This window comes from Rana temporaria, chromosome 1 (assembly GCF_905171775.1).
Source record: "Rana temporaria chromosome 1, aRanTem1.1, whole genome shotgun sequence".
NCBI lineage: Eukaryota > Metazoa > Chordata > Amphibia > Anura > Ranidae > Rana > Rana temporaria.
This window is the reverse complement of record NC_053489.1, coordinates 519,321,124-519,344,336: the sequence shown is the minus strand read 5'-3', so window position 1 is coordinate 519,344,336 and position 23,213 is coordinate 519,321,124. Positions and strand designations below refer to the sequence as shown.

Sequence of the window (23,213 nt, the reverse complement as noted above, 5' to 3'; positions counted from 1 at the left end):
TTTCGATTTCCCTTCTATTTTTTTTTCTTTGTTTGAATTTCTCACTTCCTGTTTCTCCTCAGTAAGCTTTCCACCATCATCCGAGTGGTGGAAAGTCATTTAGAACAGCTTACTGAACACCTTACTGAGGAGAAACAGGAAGTGAGAAATTCAGACAAAGAAAACAAAGAAAAAAAACATTTAGAAGGGAAATTGAATGCTGGGAGAATGAGGTGAGAAGGGTGGGAGCTACCTCTGCCATTGAGTAGGATAGGAAAACATACGAAGTGCATACTTAATGCCCCTAGAAATAAGGGACCTATCAAAGGGAGTGTAGGAAAATATAACTGTGTTGTACTGATTTGTATGTGTGCTTGAAGACATGTAAAATCGGAGTAGTATCATATTTTGAATTGTATTTTAAACAAAAAAAAAAAAAAAGAGACAGAAAAGTCTGTATGTATTTTGTATGTTTGAATTTCAATAAAAAAATTATCTGATAAAAAAAAAAGAAGGGAAATTGAAGGAAAAGGTAAGTGAACCAACAATGCACTAGCTTTAAGGAACCTATTTAGAAAAAAAAACCAAACCTTTACAACCCCTTTAACTGCAGCTGCTGAATGAACAACCTCAATTCCAAAAACAGTTGGGCTGGCGACAACACAAAAACAAAATGCAATGATTTGCAAGTCTCACATCTCAAAAAAGTGAGACAGGGCAACGGAAAGTTCTCAAAGTATGGTATAATAACAAGGAAGAGCTAGAAGAACTTTTAGTAACTAATTAATTAGGTTATTTGGCAACAGGTCAGTAACATGATTGGCTAGGAAAAAAAAAAGCATCTTAGGCCGGGTACACACGGACAAACATGTATGGTGAAAGCGGTCCGTCGGACCGTTTTCACCATACATGTCTGCCAGAGGGCTTCTGTACGATGGTTGTACACACCATCGTACAGAAGTCCGCGCGTAAACAATACGCGGGGCGTGTCCGCGGTGTCGCCGCGTCGATGACGCGGTGTCGCCGCGACAATGACGCGGCGACGTGGGCGGCCCGCCTTTAAAATGCTTCCACGCATGCGTCGAAGTCATTCGACGCATGCGAGGGACGGCGGGCGCCTGGACATGTACGGTAGGTCTGTACTGACGACCGTACATGTCCGAGCGGGCTGAATTCCAGCGGGCTGTTTTAAAACAAGTCCAGGAATATTTGTCTGCTGGGAAAAGGCCCGGCGGGCAAATGTTTGCTGGAATTCGGCCCGCTCGCGCCCACACACGACCAAACATGTCTGCTGAAACTGGCCTGCGGGCCAGTTTCAGCAGACATGTTTGCTCGTGAGTATGGGGCCTTAGGGAATCAGAGTGCCTGTGTTGCAGGAACACAAGACCATGCTTTCCCTAATGACAGAACGGCGATCTGATTGTCGTTCTGGCTCTCTGCCTAATGATCAGCGGGTGCCGGCAGACACTTTTCACAGCGGCCCTGTCCTGGGTCAAGACACTGCCACCTTTTTTTATCAAACCACTTAACAAAGGTTCTAGTTCTCCTAACTACCTACAGGTTAAGCACAATAGTCTTTTTGGGCAGGGCCATTTCTAGTAACCCCCCTCCCCCAAAAGAGGGCAGCAGACAATTCATGTTAGTGGGTATTTGCTGCAGGTCATCAATTTCCCTTCAAGTAGTCCACTCTGTAAACTCACCTGTGGGTGCCATATAGGGATAGGTTTTGAATTTGGATTGAACATAAGTTTAGCAGTTCATTGAATAAACTATCTATATTTGACCAGTGCATCCTCCTACTGCCTCTGAATGTCAAAAGAACTGTATAAGGCCTGATCAAGTGAGGGTAGGGCCTCATTCACATGGGCGTAAAAAAAAAAAAAAAGGCATATACAAGCTTTTTTTTAATTAAAGATCTGAATGCAGCTTAACAGTTTTCAATGGAGCCATTCACACAGTGCTTTCAGATCCGTAACACAGAATCCAAAAATCGGCATTTAAGAACATCTGCTTTATGTGCTTATACGTATAAACACATGTATGCGGGTTGTAAGCACACAAGTTAAGTCTAAACAAGGGGGGAGTATAATGTAGGACAAAAACAAATTATCTACACATACTCTTCTTTAAAAAAATTTAACCACTTACCACCCAGCCTATATCAGAATGACGGCTGGGCGGTGGTTCAGTCATCCTGACTGGGTTTCATATGATGTCCAGCAGGATAACATGCCAGCGCGCGTCCGCAGGGGCACGCAGCGCGGCGATCAGTGGTGCTGTGTGTCACTCTGACACTGCATCTCCGATCGTAGTAAGGAGCCTCTGGTGGAGGCTCCTTACCACGTGATCAGCAGTGACCAATTACAGATGATCACAGCATGAACCAGGAAGTGCCGGTAAAACGTCTTTCCTCGGTTCGCGCTGACAGGGAAAGCTGCCAAACGGCTCTCCCTGTCAGTGCAAACCGAGGAAAGCCATCGGGGGGGGGGGGGGGGGTTCTGTGCTGATAATCAGCACATTGATTATCAGCACAGCCCCATCAGAAACCATGCCAATCAGTGCCCATGAGCTGCCAGTCAGTGCCCTATCAGAAACGCTAGTCAGTGACAATCAAACTGCCATATATTGCCCACAACAGTGCCAATCAGTGCCTATCACAGTACCAATCAGTGCCTATCACAGTACCAATCAGTGCCTATCAATAACACCTGTCAGTACCTCATCAGCAGTGCCATCTATTAGTGTCCATCAGTGCCGCCTGTCAGTTACCATCAGTGCCGCCTGTCAGTGCCCATCAGTGCCACTCCATCAGTGCTCATTAGTGCCCGTCAGTGAAGGAGAAAACACAATTTTATAACATAAACAAAGAAAAGCTTTTTTTTTTAAAACATTTCGGTCTATTTTCGTTTGTTTAGCAAACAAAAAAAAAACCCAGAGGTGATCAAATACCACCAAAAGAAAGCTCTATTTGTGGGAAGAAAATGATAAAAATGTAGTTTGTGTACAGTGTTACATGGCCACACAATTGTCATTCAAAGTGAGACAGCACTGATAGCTGAAAATTGTCCTATGCAGGAAGAGGGGGAAAGTGCACGGTATTGAAGTGGTTAAACGAAAATACATGCGTAATAGCATCAGTAAAAAATTGTACAGCCATGTGAATGAAGCCTAAATGGGGGGGGGGGGACAGTACTGCTACCTAAATGATTTTTATCTTAATGCAAGGAATGCATTAAGGTAAAAAATGTTTCGGCTTTGAACCACTTTAATGCCTGAGCCCAGTTTTTCAACTTTGGTATGTGTTTGTAAAAATGTACATATCTTTGCAACTACTTAGTCGATACTGTTGATGACAGCTCAGTCTCTGTGCTGGGTGCTATGGAGTGCACTTCCAACACAAACACAGGTGCGCATATATGCGGCATCATAGAAGAAGATCCTCCTCTGCAATGCTAATTTATATGTGAGGCAGGCGAGAGCACAATACATGAAGGTCTTTTTCTATTGTGTGGTTTTTTATTTTTACTATTTTCATTTTTTTGTGAATGAATAACCAGGGGTACTATGTACTCCACATTTGTTCACATGAGGGGGTGGTTATCTGGAGACCCTTTATTCTAAAAGGATTTTCAGATTCTGGGGGACAGGATGTGGGGATAACGTGCCTTGCAAGGGCTTGATCATCTTCCCCCTCACAAGGCATATTGCATGGCTGGATAAGAGTCTTTTGTGGATTTTTAGAGGTAACCCATGCTGTTTTTTTTTCTCTTGTCAGCAATTGGGGAGCAGCAAGCTTTTTCTGGCTTCAATCACATCATCCAGCAATGTTGATGGCCAACTATACTGACCTGTAGACCTGATGACCTGCCCACAAGATGATACTGTCCCGCTGTTACTCAGTGCCATTGGAATGTAAACAATGGGGCCAGGTATCTTGGATGATATCATTGACCAAAGATGGGCATGACCATCTTTGTTCAATGACGTTACCCAGGCTCCCCAACCTTTTTAAACAGCCAGTGAGGATCTGTCAGTTAGGAGAAGTACTGCTACCACTGCAAAATGTCAGATACCCGGCAACTGTTTGTAAACATAAAATGTCATTTGTAATGTGTAATGTGTACTCCCATGGCAGTGCCCCATGTGGAATACAGGATGTATTCAGAGAGAGGAGGGCAATTTTAATCAATAGGAGACTGGCCCGACTCAAGCAATATTTCTGTAAGGACCGATGAATCGAGTGCCCAATTTTGGTAGAAGGTTGTTTCAGTCTCACGTATTTGGTTGATAGCCAAACTCTGTCCCCCCACCACATATGGAGGTAAATGGCGTCTACGTTTGTTGGAGAAAAGCGCATAATTGCCTGCTGACTTCCATAGTAATAAGCAAATCTTTTTTCAGTGTAGCAGAATATTTTTCACCTGCTGATCTGCTGCTGGTATACCAGAAGAAGGTTGAAGTAGGGGAAGAGTCTGCTGTAGGTAATCCAGGGAACGGTACAAAATTTGACGTTTTGGAAAAGCGATCCACTATAACCCATATAGCAGTCATGCCCTCGGACTTGGGTAATTCTGTAATGAAGTCCATAGTCAAATGGGTCCAAGGCTGGTGGGTGCAGGAAGTGGTTGTAACAGTCCAGTAGGCAATGTGCCGGGTACTTTATTAGCAGCACGAGTTGGACAGGCAGCCACACACTCAGTGACATCTTTCTTCATATGAGGCCACCAGACATGATGCTGCAAGGTCTTAAGAGTGATGGTGACACCAGGATGACCAGATAACACACCATCATGTGCCCAGAGGAGTACAGGTTTGTGGAGGCCTTGGACTATGAACAGGCGACCTGGTGGTATCAAACCTTGAGGAATAGGGATGAGCCGAACACCCCCCCTGTTTGGTTCGCACCAGAACCTTCGAACGGACCAAACGTTCGCGCGAATATTTAGAACCCCATTGACGTCTATGGGACTCGAACGTAGCTTTAGGTGCACACTGCAGAGGACACGGGCAGTACACACCACGTAGCTTTAGGTGCACACTGCAGAGGACACGAGCAGTACACACCACGTAGCTTTAGGTGCACACTGCAGAGGACACAGGCAGTACACCACGTGAGAATACTGCAGCTAGCACAATCACCTGCCTGCCAGTAAATTAAGAAGAGCGGATCTAGCTAAACTATACAGTGTATAAATATATATACACAACACCTGGGATGCATATATATCCTCTACACACTGTAACTTTAACTGACTAGCCTGCCTGATCTATCTACCTAGAAAAAATGACACTCTCTCTCTCTCTCTCTCTCTCTGTGTCTTCTCTCTCTTAACCTCCGCAACACACTACACAAGGCTGACCTGCAGGCAGCCTTTTATAGTGTGGGGCGTGTACTAAACCCCCTGAGCCATAATTGGCAAAAGCCACCCTGGCTTTGGCCAATTATGGCTCTCCGTTTTTTGCAAGCTGTGATTGGCCAAGCATGCGGGTCATAGTGCATGCTTGGCCAATCATCATCAGCCAGCAATGCACTGTGATGCCGCAGTGAATTATGGGCCATGACACTCCACTCGAATTTGGCGCGGACGACCCGTAACGTTCGTATTTCGATGAACGGTCGAACATACGATGTTCGAGTCGAACGTGAGTTCGACTCGAACACAAAGCTCATCGCTATTGAGCAACATGATTCTGGGTTTCTTGTAGCTGTTGAGAAAGAGCCGTGGAGATCTGTGTGACAATTTTGTAAGGTGGCATTATCTACTGCTCGGTAGGTCGATCTTCTTCAAAAGTAACAAACTGTCTGGAAAAAGCATCGGCTTTCTTATTCCTATGCCCAGGGACATAAGAAAGAACAAAATTAAGAGGGAGAAAAACAGAACCCATCGAGTTTGACGTGAATTCAAACGTTTAGCAGTCTGAGGATACAGAGGGCCATATTCCTAAACAAGTTACGCCGGTGTATCTACTGATACACCGGCGTAATTCGAAATTCCCGCCGGCGTATCATTGTTTTGTATTCACAAAACAATATACACCGGATTTAGGCTAGGATCCGACTAGTGTAAGACACTTACACTGTCGGATCCTAAATGTAATTACTCCGCCGGCCACTAGGTGGCGTTTACGTTCAGGTCTCATTTGTTTATGCAAAATCGCGTCGCGTAACCGTCGCTATATGAGGGGTAACCTTACGCCAGTCCCACGTAGGCCATGTTAAGTATGGCGTCAGGTCCGCGTTGTGTTTTCCCGTCGGGTACGTCGTTTTACTAAGTCGTCCGCGAATACGACTTTACGTCAATGACGCACACGTCAGCGTCATTGACGTTTTACACCGAGAACTGGAGCATGCGCACTGGGCTATTTTAAGCCTGGCGCATGCGCAGTTCGTTAGAATCGGGGGCGCGCTTAATTTAAATACAAGCCGCCCCCTTGGATTTACGCGGCCATACGCCGGGCCATTTACACCACGCCGCCCCAAACTACGGAGCAAGTGTTTGGGGAATACAGCACTTGCTCCTGTAGGTTGGGGCGGCGGAGTGTAAATGGCTTACGCGACGCCCGCCCAAAAACGACGGGAATATGGCCCAGAAGGTTTTTATGGTCAGTCTGGATATAAAAAGGCTTGGGAGCCCCTTTCCAGAAGATGTTGCCATTCATACAATGCCAATTTGATGGCCAGTAGTTCTCATCTCCCAATATCATAATTCATCACTGCTGGAGAAAACTTTCAAGAAAAAAACGCCACTGGATGGATTCTACCGGACTTATTCTGTCTCTGGGACAGCACGGCACCTGCTCCTACTTCAAGGGCATCAACCTCAACAATGTACTGGAGATTGAGATTTGGATGTTGAAGAACTGGAGCCTTGCTGAACATGTCTTTAAATTGCTGGAAAGCTAATTCCGCTTCTGTGGGCCACACCTTGCAAATTTATACCTTTCTTAGTCATAACAGTAAGGGGGCAGCAATAGAGGCAAAACCTTTGATGAAGCACCTGTAGTAATTTGCAAACCCTAGAAAACTTTGGCACCCTCTGTGGTCGGTTAGGGCCACTGCAAGACAGCAGAACGTTTTTGAGGGTCCATTTGAAAACTGTTAACACCAAGGAAAGGTATACCATTTTTAATGAAAACTGCATTTCTCAATCTTCGTGTAAAGGTGGTTTTCTCTCAGTCATTGTAATACCTGCTTTACATGTGAGACGTGTTCTAGATGAGTCTTGGAAAATATTAAAATATCGTCCAAGTAGATGATCACAAAACTGTTGCTGAAATCATGAAAAATTTTATTTCATGAAATGTTGGAAGACAGCAGGGATTTTACAAAGGCCAAAATGGCATAACCAGATACTCAAAATGTCCATTGCGGGTGTTCAATGCTGTCTTCCACTCATCTCCCTCTCTAATTCAAATCAGGTTATAAGCCCCTCGAAGGTCCAGCTTAGAGAAGATAATGGCTCCATGTAAGGTCTAACCCAGCTCCTCCAACACTTTTTAGACCCTGCCTTTTACTGGACGGGAAGGGCAGACAGATAACAAATGTCCTTTAAGTCTGCAGTACAAGCATAGGCCCAATTCACGCCTCCTTTGTTTCTCTGACTCTGTTAGGTGGAGACGGCTGACTTCCATGGGTTCCACAAGTGCCTGGGATTCAACTGAATTTTCAGATTCTGGCTGAGGTGGTACCTGGAAGTTAGGGGCCAAATGGAAAAGTGGCCAAGTCTCTCTTGGCACCTTTCATGATACCGGATATCCAGACGAACACACAGCTCTATGAATTTTTCAAGGTCTTCTGGGGAATCCTTAAAGACTAAATCATCCTTGACGCGATCTGTAAGACCTTTTTGGAAGGCTGGACGTAATGTCCTTGAGTCCCAATTAGTCTCAGCAGCCAGGGTATGGAACTCAATAGCATACTGTGCCACAGACCTGGTACCTCATTGCTGTATGTCCAAAAGTGAGTACTCAGATGCAGAATTTCTATCTGGCTTGCCAAATACACTCTGGAGAGAAGCCAGAGATTTGCCAGTGTCTTGCAGCACAGGGTCATTGTGCTCCAGGTAAGGAGAGACCCAGGCCAGGGCCTTTCCCTTTAACAATGAAATTACAAAAGTCACTTTGGCAAACAAAGTGCTAAAAGTCCCAGGGTTGTTGCAGAAATGCAAACAGCAAACATTTATAAAACCTCGGCAGTCCTCAGTATCACCACCAAATTTTTCAGGCACGGGAAGTTTGGCGGGTTGGATTGGTGCAGGAGTAGGAGCTGGAGTCTGGACTGATGCAGAGGGACCAGGCAACCAAGATTTAAGCCTAGCAAAAAGTTCACCTAACCTGGCGTACAGTGAAGAAAGATGCTGTTCATGAGCTCCAATCAATTGTCCATGACAGCAGGGTCCACTGCCATTGTGGCCTGTTTGTAATGTAAGGTACCTGTAGTAGGTAGTGTCCGAAGTGGAGCTTGTATGCTGAGGATTCAGACAAAAACATAGTCTGGCAGCTTAAGTCTTCGACAGATCAGGCAAATCAGTACAAAATCTAAATCCAGGGAATGGTCAGGCAGGCTGAGGTCATACACGCGCTGGCGGTGAAGTACCAATCAGCAGGCTGGAGAATGGTCAAGAATTCAGGCAGAGGTTCAATACACGGCAGTCAAAATCACAGAGCTATCAATACACCCAGGGAGCAAGTCCAAACAAACAGGCACCGAGTAACAGGAAGTGTTGCTATTTATGGACTGCTTAATTGTACATTGTCCGCAGCTGGCAGCAGGTGGGGCTAGTGAGTCCAAGGCAATGCATCAAGCTGGAAAAACATTGCAATAACTCCAGAGCTCCTCCGTGGCACAACAAGTAAGACTGCAGCTGTGAAACCAAGAACATCTTGGTACAAAGACACCCAGGTACATGACAAAAGTCTCAACAGACTTTAATCACTTAATAAAAAACTTTGAATGCTGCATAGTAAAAAGAAAAACAAAATGTCAAATCTAAATATCTAGGAAAATACAAAAATAAAAGAGGGAGAAAGAAATATAATAGGAGAAGGTGAAGCAAAACAGGGAAAGGACATCACGGTCAGAATGTCATAAGAAATTTACAGAGAGTTCTCTACATTATATCTCATTATTTAAATGTATCAAAATACAAACAGAGTTTTTGAGATATAGATAACAGAAAAAATCCTGAAATTATAAACACTAGATCATTATTATTATTATTATTATTATTATTATTATTATAATTATTCTAGGAATGCTGATAGATTACACTCAGTATTTAACCCTTTTGGATATAAAGTATCTAAACAATATATCCACATCTTTTTTTTTTAGCCCTCCTAATGCAACTACGAGTATAACCCCTTTCTCTGAATATATGATACATGTCCTCTACTTCAACTTGAAAATCTTTTTCTGCTGAGCAGTTTCGCTAAATTCTAAGGAACTGGTATTCCACAAATTACATGTGGTATCCCACAGGTATTCCACAAATTAGGGATTGAGAATAATGGCTAGTAGCCTGCAGCAAGATGTTAGCTGCGGTGTCTTTGTGGTAGGTTTTGGTAGAGATTCTACCTCCAACTGCCTCTATTGTCAAGTCCAGGAAGGGTAACTGTTGGTGGTGAAAGGAGTGGGTCAATCTAATGTTCCTATCGTTGGAGTTAAAGGGGTTGTAAAGGTAAAAGTTTTTCCACCTTAATGCATCAGACAATACCGCCCCCCCCGTTATGCTTACCTGACCCCTCGAAAGTCCCGCGCTCGGCCCGACATACTCTTTTGCCGCTCAGCCTGGCCGTTGATTTGCTAGAGCTAATGGATTGAAAGCAGCGCAGCCATTGGCTGGCGCTGCTGTCAATCACATCCAATGAAGCGGCGCACGGAGGGCGCGGCCGAGTGATACAGTGAGCAGGTTTAGGCACTCGCTGTATCACAGGAGCGCGCCCGCAAGGACTCCACACAATGCAAGCTCGCATGAATGTGTGGAGTTCTTGCGGGGAGGACCAGAGACATCCACCGAGGGACCCCAGAAAACGTGGATCGGGGCCACTCTGTGCAAAACGAGCTGCACAGTGGATAACATGTTTGTTATTTAAAAAATTAATTAAAAATTCTTTACAACCCCTTTAAGTTCTTCCATAAACGTGGACAGTTGTTTATTAGTGCCCCCCCCCCCCCCTCAGACCATCAATGTACCTCAGCCATTAAATAATTCAAACCCCTTTGCGTCAACTTGTGTGCATGTTATCGGGCCAAAATCACCAAGGTATGTAAACTTTTGATCAGGGTCATTTGGAAAGTTTCTGTTGTCATTATTATTTGAAAAAAATAAACACAGTTGATTGATAATAATCTGCTTCAGCCAAACACTAACCATGAATGAAATAAAAGTTTTTGTGTTATAATTCATATGGCCAAGAAATCATATATTCTGCCAGGGTATGTAAACTTATGAGCACAACTGTATGTAACTATATGTAACTCATGTGAACAATAGATTTTCATGTATTGGTGGGGGCGGGGAGTTAAAGAAACATGTTTTAGATGAGATTTCCACATTGATCGTACCCATAAACCTTTTCTTTGCTCTGACCCAAGGGACTCATTCGCCATGAGACAGTTGACTGGGACTTAAAGTTCCACCTTTAAGCAAGCACTGCAGACTGACCAGTCTGGAGCAGCTCAAAAGCATAGCTTCAGAGGGAGTCAAACAAAAGATTTACTCGTACAGGGGAAAGCTGCTTAACCACTTGACCTCCGTAAGATTTACTCCCCTTCATGACTAGGCCATTTTTTGTGATACAACACTTCCTTACTTTAACTGACAATTGCGTGGTCATGCAACACTGTTTCAAATTAAAACATGTGTAATTTTTTCCCAAAAATAGAGCTTTCTTTTGGTGGCATTTGATCACCACTGCTTTTTTTGGATTTTGCGCTATAAACAAAGAAAGACTGACAATTTAAAAATAAAAACAATATTTTTTACTTTTTGCTATTGACATGGAAATTTATAGATAGGCAACTACTAGCCTCATATTGATTAGTGGTTCCAAATTAATAATAACTACTGCAGTAGGGAAGAGACACAAAAGATACACTCTGCATCTTTCCAAATAACTGTTCTGCTTTATTAGGACGCAATTAAAGGTTTTTATACACATGATTACATAGGTATCACATTAATATTACAATTGTACGTTTATAGTAACAAGGGGCGTAACATATGCAAACTAATTCTAATCAGGTCTCGAAAGAATGCAAACATGTAATGAAAACATTATTAGTGTCGTGTACACAGTGAGGGCAGTGTGCAATATGAAAACTAATGTTTTGGTGTAAACAGTTTGCCGCTTTTACTAAGGGAAACAATGGATTTTTTTCCCTGCTTTGCAGAGAAACAAAATCCGTTGTTTCCCCACTGACAGCACAGAACTCTGCCCTGTTTGTCTTCCAGATGACTGGCGGGTGTTGCAGTAGAGCCAGGTCGCCGGCGGCACATACCTAGTATGCAATGCAACAATGAAGAGCCTTGCCGCCATATATCTGTCTTATATGGTCGGCAAGTGGTTAAGCAGCCCATTGAAGGCAGTGAGGCAGAAATTATTAAAAGGTAGCTCACTGTACCTGACACATTTAGTGGCCACCTATTGAAGCTACTCCTGAGGAAGGTATTACACCATTGAGGAGTACTTTATAATCATGTGGGCGCTGCAGAAACTGCAACACTACCTGTGAGGCTGCAGCTAGCAATCACTAATCATAATCCACCAGGGAGATTCTCCTTCAATGTAATTTCACCATCCAACGCAAAAAAGGAGGTAGCCATGGCAATATATATGGACTGTCCTAGAAAGTAGAGCCAACAGAAGCCAGTTGTGTTGGAAAAGGAACTTGAAATGCTTTCCACGCTAACTTCTAAAGAGAGGTAATGTGATGATAGCGAAGTCTGATAAAACCCAGACTGTGTAAAGACAATGGATAAGCTAAGTAGTCCTAAACAATGTGACACCCTCATTTCCCCCTAAAAACACAAATCAGTAAAAAATATGGTCAGATTGAAATCTCAGGACTATGGTAGGGAAGATGACACATTTGAAAAATGAGAATCCAACTTTGAAGGAATGCAACCTTACTTAGGCAGGCTCTTCGATGGGCTTTTGGCCCTTTAGTAATGGTTAAGTCATACACAGTTTAGAGAACAAAATACACATCTTTGAGTCTTGGTATGTTGAACTAGAACTGAACTTGTGTATGTATCAAACCCTTAACATTATTTTACATTCATTAACTCCTACAGTAATGGTGTTACCTTCCAAAAAAGTGGCAACACTAATGTATACCACACAGTTAAATAGCAAACACCTAAAACATCATCTTTTGATTTTGCTAAAAAATATGCTGGTTGTTGGGTTGTAAAAACTTCCCAGAATAGTTGGCATTAGGGGTCCAGTGAGCATAATAAAAGACATAGCACACCTACAACACACACCTCAGATCTGAGACATCCTCTACAGAGACAAGAAACAATGGCTTCATCACAAGCTGTGGACTCTTGTTTCACGAATTAAACTCAGGATAATGAGAATCTAAGGACGAGTGACGCTTGCAAACATCAGACTGAACTTTTCAAGTGATCCAAACTCGGCACTGTACCAAAGACCAGGCAGACTCCAATTAGGCATATTTTACTTTAAAATCCCATTTACAGTATTGTACTGTTGCTTATGTCTATTTTGAAATATATTTTCTGTAAATATTCTTTGCACCGTTTTTTTATTTATTAAAACAATAGATAAATATCACAAAATCCAATCCCTGAATGCCTAACTATAAATGAAAGAACTTGGACTCTGTGAAGAAGCTACTAAAGCCATACGTGTTTCAGTCTGTTCAGTAGGAATCAGCTGAATTTCGATCCATGTATGGGCACTGTGGTCGTACGGAAGTCAATCTACCAACCTGCTTCTGTACAACCACCCTGTTGGATGAATCAGCAGTGCTAATCAGTGTGTTCTGATGGTGGGGAATAAAATGGGTTAAAAACAGAAATAAACTTTTACCGTGGTTTATTCTGTCGACAGAAGCACATCAGAAATAGTCATAATCCACCAGTTTAGAATGGTTCTATGTGAATTAGTATTAGTGATGATCACTCTTAGCCTGATGATGCTTAGATTGTTGTATAGCAAGCTGAGCAGGGGGGTGTTAAGAGTATAATAGTTACAGGCATAATTTTCTGTGCTTTACACAAGTTGTGTCTTGCCAGTACTTCCATGAAGGTCAAGGTAGTACATTTCTCTAGCTCTCCTGCAGTCTTTTGTTATTTTTTGTTTTGTCATATTTAACTGTTAACTGATTAAATCCTTTGTGTCTCTTGTGCTGCTGGCTGCTATCTTAAGATCTTCCATCCTCTTCCTTCCCCTCATTTTCTTGCAGCAGAAATCTTCCAGTGCTGTTGGGCTTAATACGGCCCTTGGACCTGTAAAAAGCACTTGTCAAGAGTGCTACTGCTAACTATGCCCACCTTTTCTGCCCAGAGGATAGAAGAGTTCAATTAGGATAGCAGCCACCAGCACAAGGCATACTTTGCATTGAATATAATTCCTGTCCCTTGTGCTGATTTTATAAATGTTTTAACTAAACTTAAGCCTGGTACACACTATGAGTTTTTAATCGTTTAACCAAAACGAATGTTGGACCAGCTGGCATACACAAGGGGCCGAATGTCAGCTGGTTTTAATTAGTGTGTACTGGGCTTTAAAGGGGTTGTAAAGGTAAAAAAAAATCCTAAATAGCTTCCTTTACCTTAGTGCAGTCCTCCTTCACTTACCTCATCCTTTGATTTTGCTTTTAAACGTCCTTATTTCTTCTGAGAAATCCTCACTTCCTGTTCTTCTGTCTGTAACTCCACACAGTAATACAAGGCTTTCTCCCTGGTGTGGAGTGTCGTGCTCGACCCCTCCCCTGTAATACAGGAGAGTCAGAACGCTCTCTATGTTACAGATAGAGAAAAGAGCTGTGTGTTAGTGAGCGTCCTGACTCTCCTGTATTCCAGGAGAGGGGTTGAGCATGACACTCCACACCAGGGAGAAAGCCCTGCATTACTGCGTGGAGTTACAGACAGAAGAACAGGAAGTGAGGATTTCTCAGAAGAAATAAGGACATTTAAAAGCAAAATCAAAGGATGAGGTAAGTGAAGGAGGACTGCACTAAGGTAAGGGAAGCTATTACGGAAACATTTTTTTTACCTTTACAACCCCTTTAAGGCTGTCAGGCAAAGTGTACATTCCAGAGGATGAACAAAAATATTAGCCTCAAATAATGGTCAAAAGCAGGGTCTTTTTTTAACAGCATCTACTCATACAGCCATTCAAAACTTAACCCCCCCCCCCATATTTTTCTAATAAGAAAGAATGTTTCATACGCACAGGATGTGGCTATGTCAAAATGCAATTCGCCCATACACCAGGTCACACTGACCAAGGGGCTCTGTGAAAGAAATCATTACAGGCACTTTGAATTTGTTTGTTTGCATTGCAAAGGCCATAGAAGGCACAGATAATAATGTTAAATTACACAGCACATGTATTATCAGGCAGGTTGTTTTAGAATGCAATGTCTCAGAAACCTTTCTTCTCAAAATGTTTTATTTTATTTTATACATTAAAAATGCTTTTAAGCAAAACCATACTGAAGATGTATTTTATCATTTAAGGAAGACCTGTCACTGAGCATTAAAGAGTGCTTCATGTATAATGGACCACGCCATAGCAAATGGATAGTCATGTTCCAGTGCTATGGACAATTCAGGTAGTTTCTATTTCATCTGCTTATATTTTACTTTCTTTGGTACATCGCTCCCTTCATTTTCAAGATGTTAATAATATTTCTACTGTAATAAAACTTTATTTTTTCATTATATACTTTATTTTACATAGTTACATAGTTAGTCTGGTTAAAGAAAGACACAAGTCCATCTAGTTCAACCAATAACTTTAGATGCAGTGAAGTCATCACTGGATCTCTATGCTTCTAATTTTTGGGCCTCAAGAAATTAGATAGGCTGTCAGTTCATCAGGACTGATCAATTGTCATATATGTATATACAATTGTCCTCATAAATTTACATACCCTGGCTGAATTTATACTGTCTTGGCCATTTTTCAGAGAATATGAATGATAACACAAAAACTTATAGTGTTTGGCTGAAGCCATTTATTATCAATCAACTGTGTTTACTCTTTTTAAATCATAATAACAGCAGAAACTACCCAAATGACCCTGATCAAAAGATTATATACCTTGGTGATTTTGGCTTGATAACATGCACACAAGTTGACACAAAGGGGTTTGAATGACTATTAAAGGTAACCATTCTCACCTGTGATCTTTTTGCTTGTAATTAGTGAGTGTGTATAAAAGATCAATGCGTTTCTGGACTCCTGACAAACCCTTACATCTTTCATCCAGTGCTGCTCTGACATTTCTGGATTCTGAGTCATGGGGAAATCAAAATAAGTGTCAAAGGATCTTCAGGAGAAGGTAGTTGAACTGTATAAAACAGGAAAGGGATATACAAATATATCCAAGGATTTGAGAATGCCAATTAGCAGTCTTCAAACTCTAATCAAGAAGTGGAAAATGAACCAAACCACAGTCAGGTAGACCAACTAAAGTTTCAGCCACAACTGCCAGGAAAATTGTTTGAGATGCAAAGAAAAACCCACAAATAACTTCAGGTGAAATACAGGACTCCCTGAAAACATGTAGTGTGGCTTTTTCAAGATGCACAATAAGGAGGCACTTGAAGAAAGATAGGCTGCTTGGTCGAGTCACCAGAAGAAAGCCATTACTATGCAAATGCCACAAAGTATCACGCTTACAATATGCCAAACAGCACAGAGATAAGCCTCAAACCTTCTGGCACAAAGTGTTCAATCGGATTGAGGTCAGGACTTTGTGCAGGCCAGTCAAGTTCCTCCACCCCAAACTTGCTCATCCATGTCTTTATGGACCTTGCTATGTGCACTGGTGTGCAGTCATATTGGAACAGGAAGAGGTCATCCCCAAACTGTTCCCACAAAGTTGGGAGCATGACATTTTCAAAATGTCTTTGTATGCTGACGCCTTAAGAGTTTCCTTCACTGGAACTGAGGGGTCAAGCCCAACCCGTGTAAAACAACCCCACACCATAATCCCCCAACCATTAAATGATTTAGACCAGTGCACAAAGAAAAGTCCATAAAGACATGGACACCTATGGGATGAATTCGAGCGGAGACTGCCAGCGAGGCCTTCTCATCCACGTCAGTGCCTGACCTCACAAATATGCTTCTGGAAGAATGGTCAAACATTCCCATAGACACACTCCTAAACTCTTCTGTGAAGCTGTTAGCTGCAAAGGGTGGGCCAACTCAATATTGAACCCTACAGACTAAGACTGGGATGCCATTAAAATGTATGTGCGTGTAAAAGCAGGCATCCCAATATCTTTGGTAATATAGTGTATGTCTCTGAGCACGATCATCCTTTCAGTGGATTTGCATGCACAAAACATCAGACATTTTATTTCTCAATTAAGACATTTGACATTCATCAACAAACTTTTTCCTAAAAAAAAAAAGTAATTGTTTTATGTTTCCCTTAGGTTTATTTGGAAACATTTGGAGTTGAATTAAAATGTAATTTATGCTACAAATCAAATAAAGGAATGCTTAAATAAAATATTCTGATGACTTTCTGATGAACTGCTGACTGTCCACGTTTATCACAAACTCATCTCTATCTGTAACGTAGTTCACATTCATATCATATTGACTGGAAGTCAACACATAACTATATGCTGCACTAGAGTCTATTACGTATGCTTTTTCTTCCTGGGTTCAGGCACAAATCAAAGAGGTGATTTGTTCCCCAGAATACATCAGTAAGATACCTGATTGAACTCATGGAGTGCCAAGTAGTTCTCAAGGTTAGTTTTTTTTTCTCTCGCCAGCATGAATTTTCTACAATTCTAAGCCTGCTCTCCAACCTCTCTCTATAAAAACCTTGGCACTTGTTGAAGTATAAAGTTTTCACTGTCTACCTTCCAAAGATTCCACATCTCTGATCTCCTTTACTAAGTCAGTATGAGAGGGCAGCAAGAAAGCAGTAAAGGATGTCCCCCTTGGCTCTGCAGGATGCTAACCTCTGAGATGCACAGGTGTACCATTGTGTTCAGTCACTGCATGCGGCGTCTCATCTGGTTAGTGGAACTAGGACCAAAGAACTGCGGAGCTACCTAGAATACTAAATTATACCTTATACAAACCTTGTATGAGGAGAAATGAAATCGCTTCTTAAATGCTTATGCCGCATACACACGACTGTTTTTCGGGTTGTAAAAAATTAAGTTTTTTTTTATGTCAATAAAAATGATCGTGTGTGGGCTCCAGAGCATTTTTAACAATGTAAAACATGGCCATTATATAATTCGAACATGCTCTAATTTTTCACTACGTTTTTAACGTCGTAAAAAATGGTTGTGTGTGGGCTTTAACGACGTAAAAAAAAATGCGTATGCTCAGAAGCAAGTTATGAGACGGGAGCGCTCGTTCTGGTAAAACTAGCGTTCGTAATGGAAATAGCACATTCATCACTCTGTAACAGACTGAAAAGCGTGAATCGTCTCTCACCAAACTTTTACTAACACAAAATCATCAAAAGCAGCCGCAAGGGTGGCGCCATCCGCATGGAACTTCCCCTTTATAGTGCTGTCATACGTGTTGTACGTCACCGCGCTTTGCTAGAGCATTTTTTTTTCACGATGGTGTGTAGGCAAGGCCGTTTTAATGATCGGGTTGAAAAAAACATTGTTTTTTCTAGACCATTAAAAACATAATTTTTTACAACCCGAAAAACTGTCGTGTGTACGCGGCATTAGACATTTGATCAGAGTTTACCCATTTTCTTGGAGAAATTGCAACAAACGTAATTTGTATTTTTTTTTCAATTTCTTTTTTTTTAAACTATAAATATTTTATTTTGAAAAATTATAAAAGATACAAAGAATGCACAAGAATTATATCTTCAAATATTGCATCAATAAGAGCAGCATAGTAATCCAGCCATGCTGTGGGTTGTCATTTTCCCCAAAAATGGCCAGAGCATCTAGACCATTGGTTCTCAACTCCTGTCCTCAGGACCCACTAACAAGCCAGATTTTAAGTATTACCTTGGGGAGATGCAGACTAGAATACTGCAATCACTGAGCAACAAATCATATCACATGTGATGTATTTCAGTTATCTTGCAAACCTGGCCTGTTAGTGGGTCCTAAGGACATGAGTTGAGAACCACTGATCTAGACAAAAACAGTAGTGAAAAATAACAAACAATACCCCTTATTTCTTAATCATTGACATGTTTTATAAGAGTTTGAAGTACATTATAAATGGAAGAAGGAATTAAAGGAACACTAAAACATTTTTTGTAAAATAACAAACATGTTATACTTACCTCCACTGTGCAGCTCGTTTTGCACAGAGTTTCCCCGAACCCTGTCTTCTGGGGTCCCTCTGTGGCTGTCTCGGCTCCTCCTCACAAGAGCTTTCCAACTTCATGCGAGCCCGCATGGTGGAAAGCTTTTGCGGGCGCACTCCCGTGATACAGTGGCGGGCATGGCCGCTGACTGTATGACTTGGCCCCGCTCCCCGGCGCGCCGCGTCATCGGATGTGACTGACAGCAGCGCCAGCCAATGGCTGCGCTGCTATCAATCCGTCCAGCCTAGCCAATCAACGGCCAGGCTGGGAACCGAAGAGGATCACAGGGATGCTCGCGGGACTTTCGAGGGGTGAGGTAAGTAAAACGGGGGTTCGGGGGGGGGGCCGTTACCGTCAGATGTTTTTTTACCTTAATGCATAGGATGCATTAAGGTGTAAAAACGTTTACCTTTACAACCCCTTTAACCCCCCTGGCAGTATTCCCGAGTCTGACTCGGGGTTACATTTTCGTGCTGCGATCGGTAACCCCAAATCAGAGTCGGGCTCGCCTCGCTGAATCCACAGGCATGGTTTACTTACCTTGTCCCTGGATCCAGCGATGCCACCGCGCTGTGTGAGCGAGCGGGGGCACGCTCGTTTCACACAGTGCCTCTGTGTGCCGCCGATCTCCGTTCCTTGCGACGTTACGACGCACGGGGTGGAGAACAGCACCAAATTCAAAAAGGTAAACAAACACATTACATACAGTATACTGTAATCTTATAGATTACAGTACTGTATGTAAAAAAACATACCCCCCTTGTCCCTAGTGGTCTGCCCAGTGCCCTACATGTACTTTTATATAATAAAAACTGTTATTTCTGCCTGGAAACTGTAGATTGTCCATAGCAACCAAAAGTGTCCCTTTATGTCAAAAATGGTTTTAGAGCAGCTAGAAAACAGCGATAATAAATTATAATCACTTGCAGAATTGAGCGATAGCGATTTGTGGGGAAATCCGTCATAAAAAAAAAAGTAATGACAGCGACAATTCTGCATTTGAGCAAATTTCAGTGATTTTGAGTTGATTACATTATTGAATAATTTTTATTATAATTATATTATTATTTGTTATAATTATTTATAATTATTTATTATATTATAATTTATAATTTTGTTTTTAAAAAAAATTCATACCCGGGATGCCTACTAGACTCTTGTTTGGTCAGATTTAAGTGAGTTATTCCTAAAAATTACAGGCCTACAGTATAAAACGCCAAATTTCCTTGCAAATAATGGTACCGCTTTCAGCACCTAAAATCTGAAATAATCATACTGCTAGGGAGGTTAAGGCATGTGTCAGCGAGTTTTGTGTCAGACAGGTTTTGCATTCCAATACAAGTCTTTGGGAATGCAATACCAACTTGTAGCTGCCCACCTACATGTAGAAGGAGGTCAGTTGCACCTATTATAAAGTTTTAAAGATCTCAGAAACGTCTCAAATTGATGCCATCAACACATGCCCAAAGCGCATTGGCACAGGCCCTAAAAGTCGTATCTTCAAATGTACTGCACTTCACTGGTACCAAGGCAGCTCTGAATATCCCCGCAAGCTCTGTGTATATCTAAAGACTACATATACATGCAAAAATAGAAGTAGAAACACTGGTGCACTGGAAAGTGCAGATAAAACAACTTATAAACAACAACAAAAAAAGGTTCAAACTAGACGTACAATAAAGCGAATTGTTCAGGTTATATCACCAACCCAAATCATCCAGAGAAACAGGTGCTGGAAAACTCTTACTAGATTGCATTATATCAGTGGTTCTTAACCCCCCTTAGGGGGTCGAATGAGGATTTGCCAGGGGTCACCGAATCCTGGTCTGTTCCTGAAAGCCTGCATCACTCTCCCAGCCTTTTTGCTATCCCTGGAGCCTGTGGCTACTTAGCTGGGCTGTTCCTGGAACCCGCAGCCACCCACTCAGCCTCTTTGCAGGCGCCCATTCAGTTCACGGCATGGCTGGGGGGCAAAGACTAGAGGTCAGCTGACTGGTGAGGAATGTGAAGTGGGAGGGGCTGGAGGAGACTCTATCTCCTGATTTCAGCATAGGTGTTAATGCTACGAGACACCACAAAGTCAGAAACACAGTGATGCCGGAGGCACAGTGAGTGACACTACCTGTTATTATAGTTGCCATTAAAAGGACTCAGGGAGCGCTAAATATCTGTGGGTTAGGGGAGCAAATTACTTGTCTTGCCTTGGGTGCTGACAACCCACGCTATGAAAATAATTTTACTGTTAGGGGTCCCCACAACTTGGGAAGTTTTATCAAGGGGTCACGGCACTAGAAGGTTCAGAACCACTGCATTAGATGATAAACTAAGATGGATACTATGAAGTGGGCACTGGGAGAACCAGAAGGATGGAAAACTCAAAGATCACCAAGAGGACCAAGGTGGTGCAAAAGGAGGACCAAATTGTATGCTTGGTGATAAAGTACTTCCTCTATAATCACGTTTTGGGACCCTGACACTGCTGCAGAGTAGAGGAGTTGGGTCCTAGGAGTCTTAAATAGGCAGAGGTAAACTGTCCAATGGTGCCCATATTCAGTCCATAGCATCAGGGACCTGGGGAAAGATGAGCCTCAGAATGAAGCAAGTAAACAGAACAGGTTGGCACAGCAGGTGAGCTTTCACCATCTGTCTTGGTGATATGTCCTAATCAAGCCACTTTTTTGTAGGTGCAAGTTCAATTGTAAGCAGTAGGTTGGGTGTTAAGTTTAGAAGGAGAAATAGATGAAGTGCTCAAGTGTTATAGATAATTTTAGGGCCTGGCTGCAATTTTTGAAACTGTTTGTTCTCAACCCTGGAGGATCCACACCTAAATGTCCAGGTCTTGAGCTCCTAAGAGTAACTTACCATACATACTGTACATTTACAAGTTAACACTTAGGGCCTCATACAATTCTCCCTTTACCTGTCATGAGCATAGACAACACATGCCCATGGAAAGGCAGTCTGACATGTCAGGAAATATACAAAGGTTCCCCATCAATAAATGAGGAATCGCAAAATAGAACAATAAATGTGACATTCACCAGTCATTTAAGGCAGAAAGAACCGGTCACTGTAATTTAAAGCATGTGCACCAGGAAAATACACCTACGGTTATTGTTTGCCCTTTGGATTGAAAATAGAGCTATTTGAGGGAGTATCTTTACATATATCAGAATATAAACACTTTTGCTTTGAAAATAAATGTTAGATGTTTTTTATCATCTTACTGGACAACCTACACAAAAAAATCATAATACAATAACTGTCTCAGAGGCGCAAGGCAGACAAAGACAATACATATAAAGGTGGGAGTTGTGCAGAATTTAGGACCTATCAACACCGATATGTGCCTTAACACTGCAAATCATTTTTCAAAGTGATCACTTATGCAATGTGGTTGATTTACCAAAGGCAAATAGACTGTTCACTTTGCAAGGGAATTATCACCAGAGCTTAGTGAATGAGGTGCGACTTTACTGACTTCCATCATCTAATCATGTGCAAAAAAAACTTTTTTCTTGCACACGATTTGGTATTCTTTGCAAAGTGACATTCACCACATTTACTAAGCTCTGGGAAAAATTCACTTGCAAAATGCAACCTCACTTGCAGAATGAACAGCTTAATTGTCTTTAATAAACCAATGCCATTGAGTATGTTTCATTTTACCATTAAGACATTGGATTGTTCTAAGAAAACAGGTTATTTTAATTCCTGACATGCTGTAGGTCTATCTGCTTTTTTTTCTTAACAACAGATTCCCTAAGAGCAATATAATAGCTTGTAATGGATCATAACCTTAAAGTACATCATAACATGATATGAAGGACAGAGGGGGAAACATATGTGAAGTGCTGGAATGTGAATATTTAAGTAATTAATATTTTCTGTTCTACAGATCACAGTTACCTAATCATCATCATCAGTCACAATCAATGCTCATTGAAACTAAATTACAAGAACAACAAGGCATTTAAATGACATCTCAATGTCAATGGTAATGACAAGCTTTAGCACTAGGCAAATACAGGTCCTTGACGCTGATCAATAACTACTATTAAGATCAATTTAGTGTCTCAAAGTCAACTGAAAGCTCTCAAGACATCCCATCCAATTAAGTGTAAAATGCTAGTAATGGCGCAGTCACTCCACTTACCACGAGAAGCATGTTTAATCAGGACGCTGTTCCCAAATCACACACACAGTAATATGTGCCTTGGACCCACTGAGAGACATCCTTTAGAGAATGCTAGAGACTAGGGAATCTCTAATAGTGTGCGCAACAGCTGTCACTGCTAATGCTCTGCCTGGGAAGTCCTTGCCCCTCTGGTGTTGCTAACCAGCCCTAATTTGATTACTTTCTTCCCTTATTCTTGGCTTGGAAGTCTCTTTCAGAGTGACAGAAACACAACAAGGAAGACAAAAACTAATATCTGTGTTGCAGAGGTCAGCCTGCACATCCTTTAACTCCCAGAAGGAGACCTTATTGTGCATCCTTCCAGCCCAGTGGGATAGGATTTAGTTGGAACAAAAGGACTCAAGACACCACAATGCTTGGCATCCCAGAAGGGACATACAAACATCCTCCTTACACCAGTGAAGGGTATCACAACTCTTTTCGGTTAAATGACTTCTGCTCCACATTGCAGAGAACATTTTCCAAAGTTACTAACAGTGATATGGTATATGGTAGAGATACTGTACATCATAT

The 23,213-nt window shown here is 42.0% G+C and overlaps 1 protein-coding gene across 1 annotated transcript in view; it reads right to left on the bottom strand.

Moving 5' to 3' along the window:
• Positions 1-22,757, bottom strand: part of REELD1 (reeler domain containing 1) — a 77,614-nt gene extending 54,857 nt beyond the window's left edge. Inside the window, exon 1 of the mRNA XM_040331722.1 lies at positions 22,659-22,757. Within this exon, the coding sequence (XP_040187656.1) occupies positions 22,659-22,670 (12 nt within the window). The 5' untranslated portion in view covers positions 22,671-22,757. The remainder of the gene's footprint in view (positions 1-22,658) is intronic.
• Between the last annotated feature and the right edge of the window lie 456 nt (positions 22,758-23,213).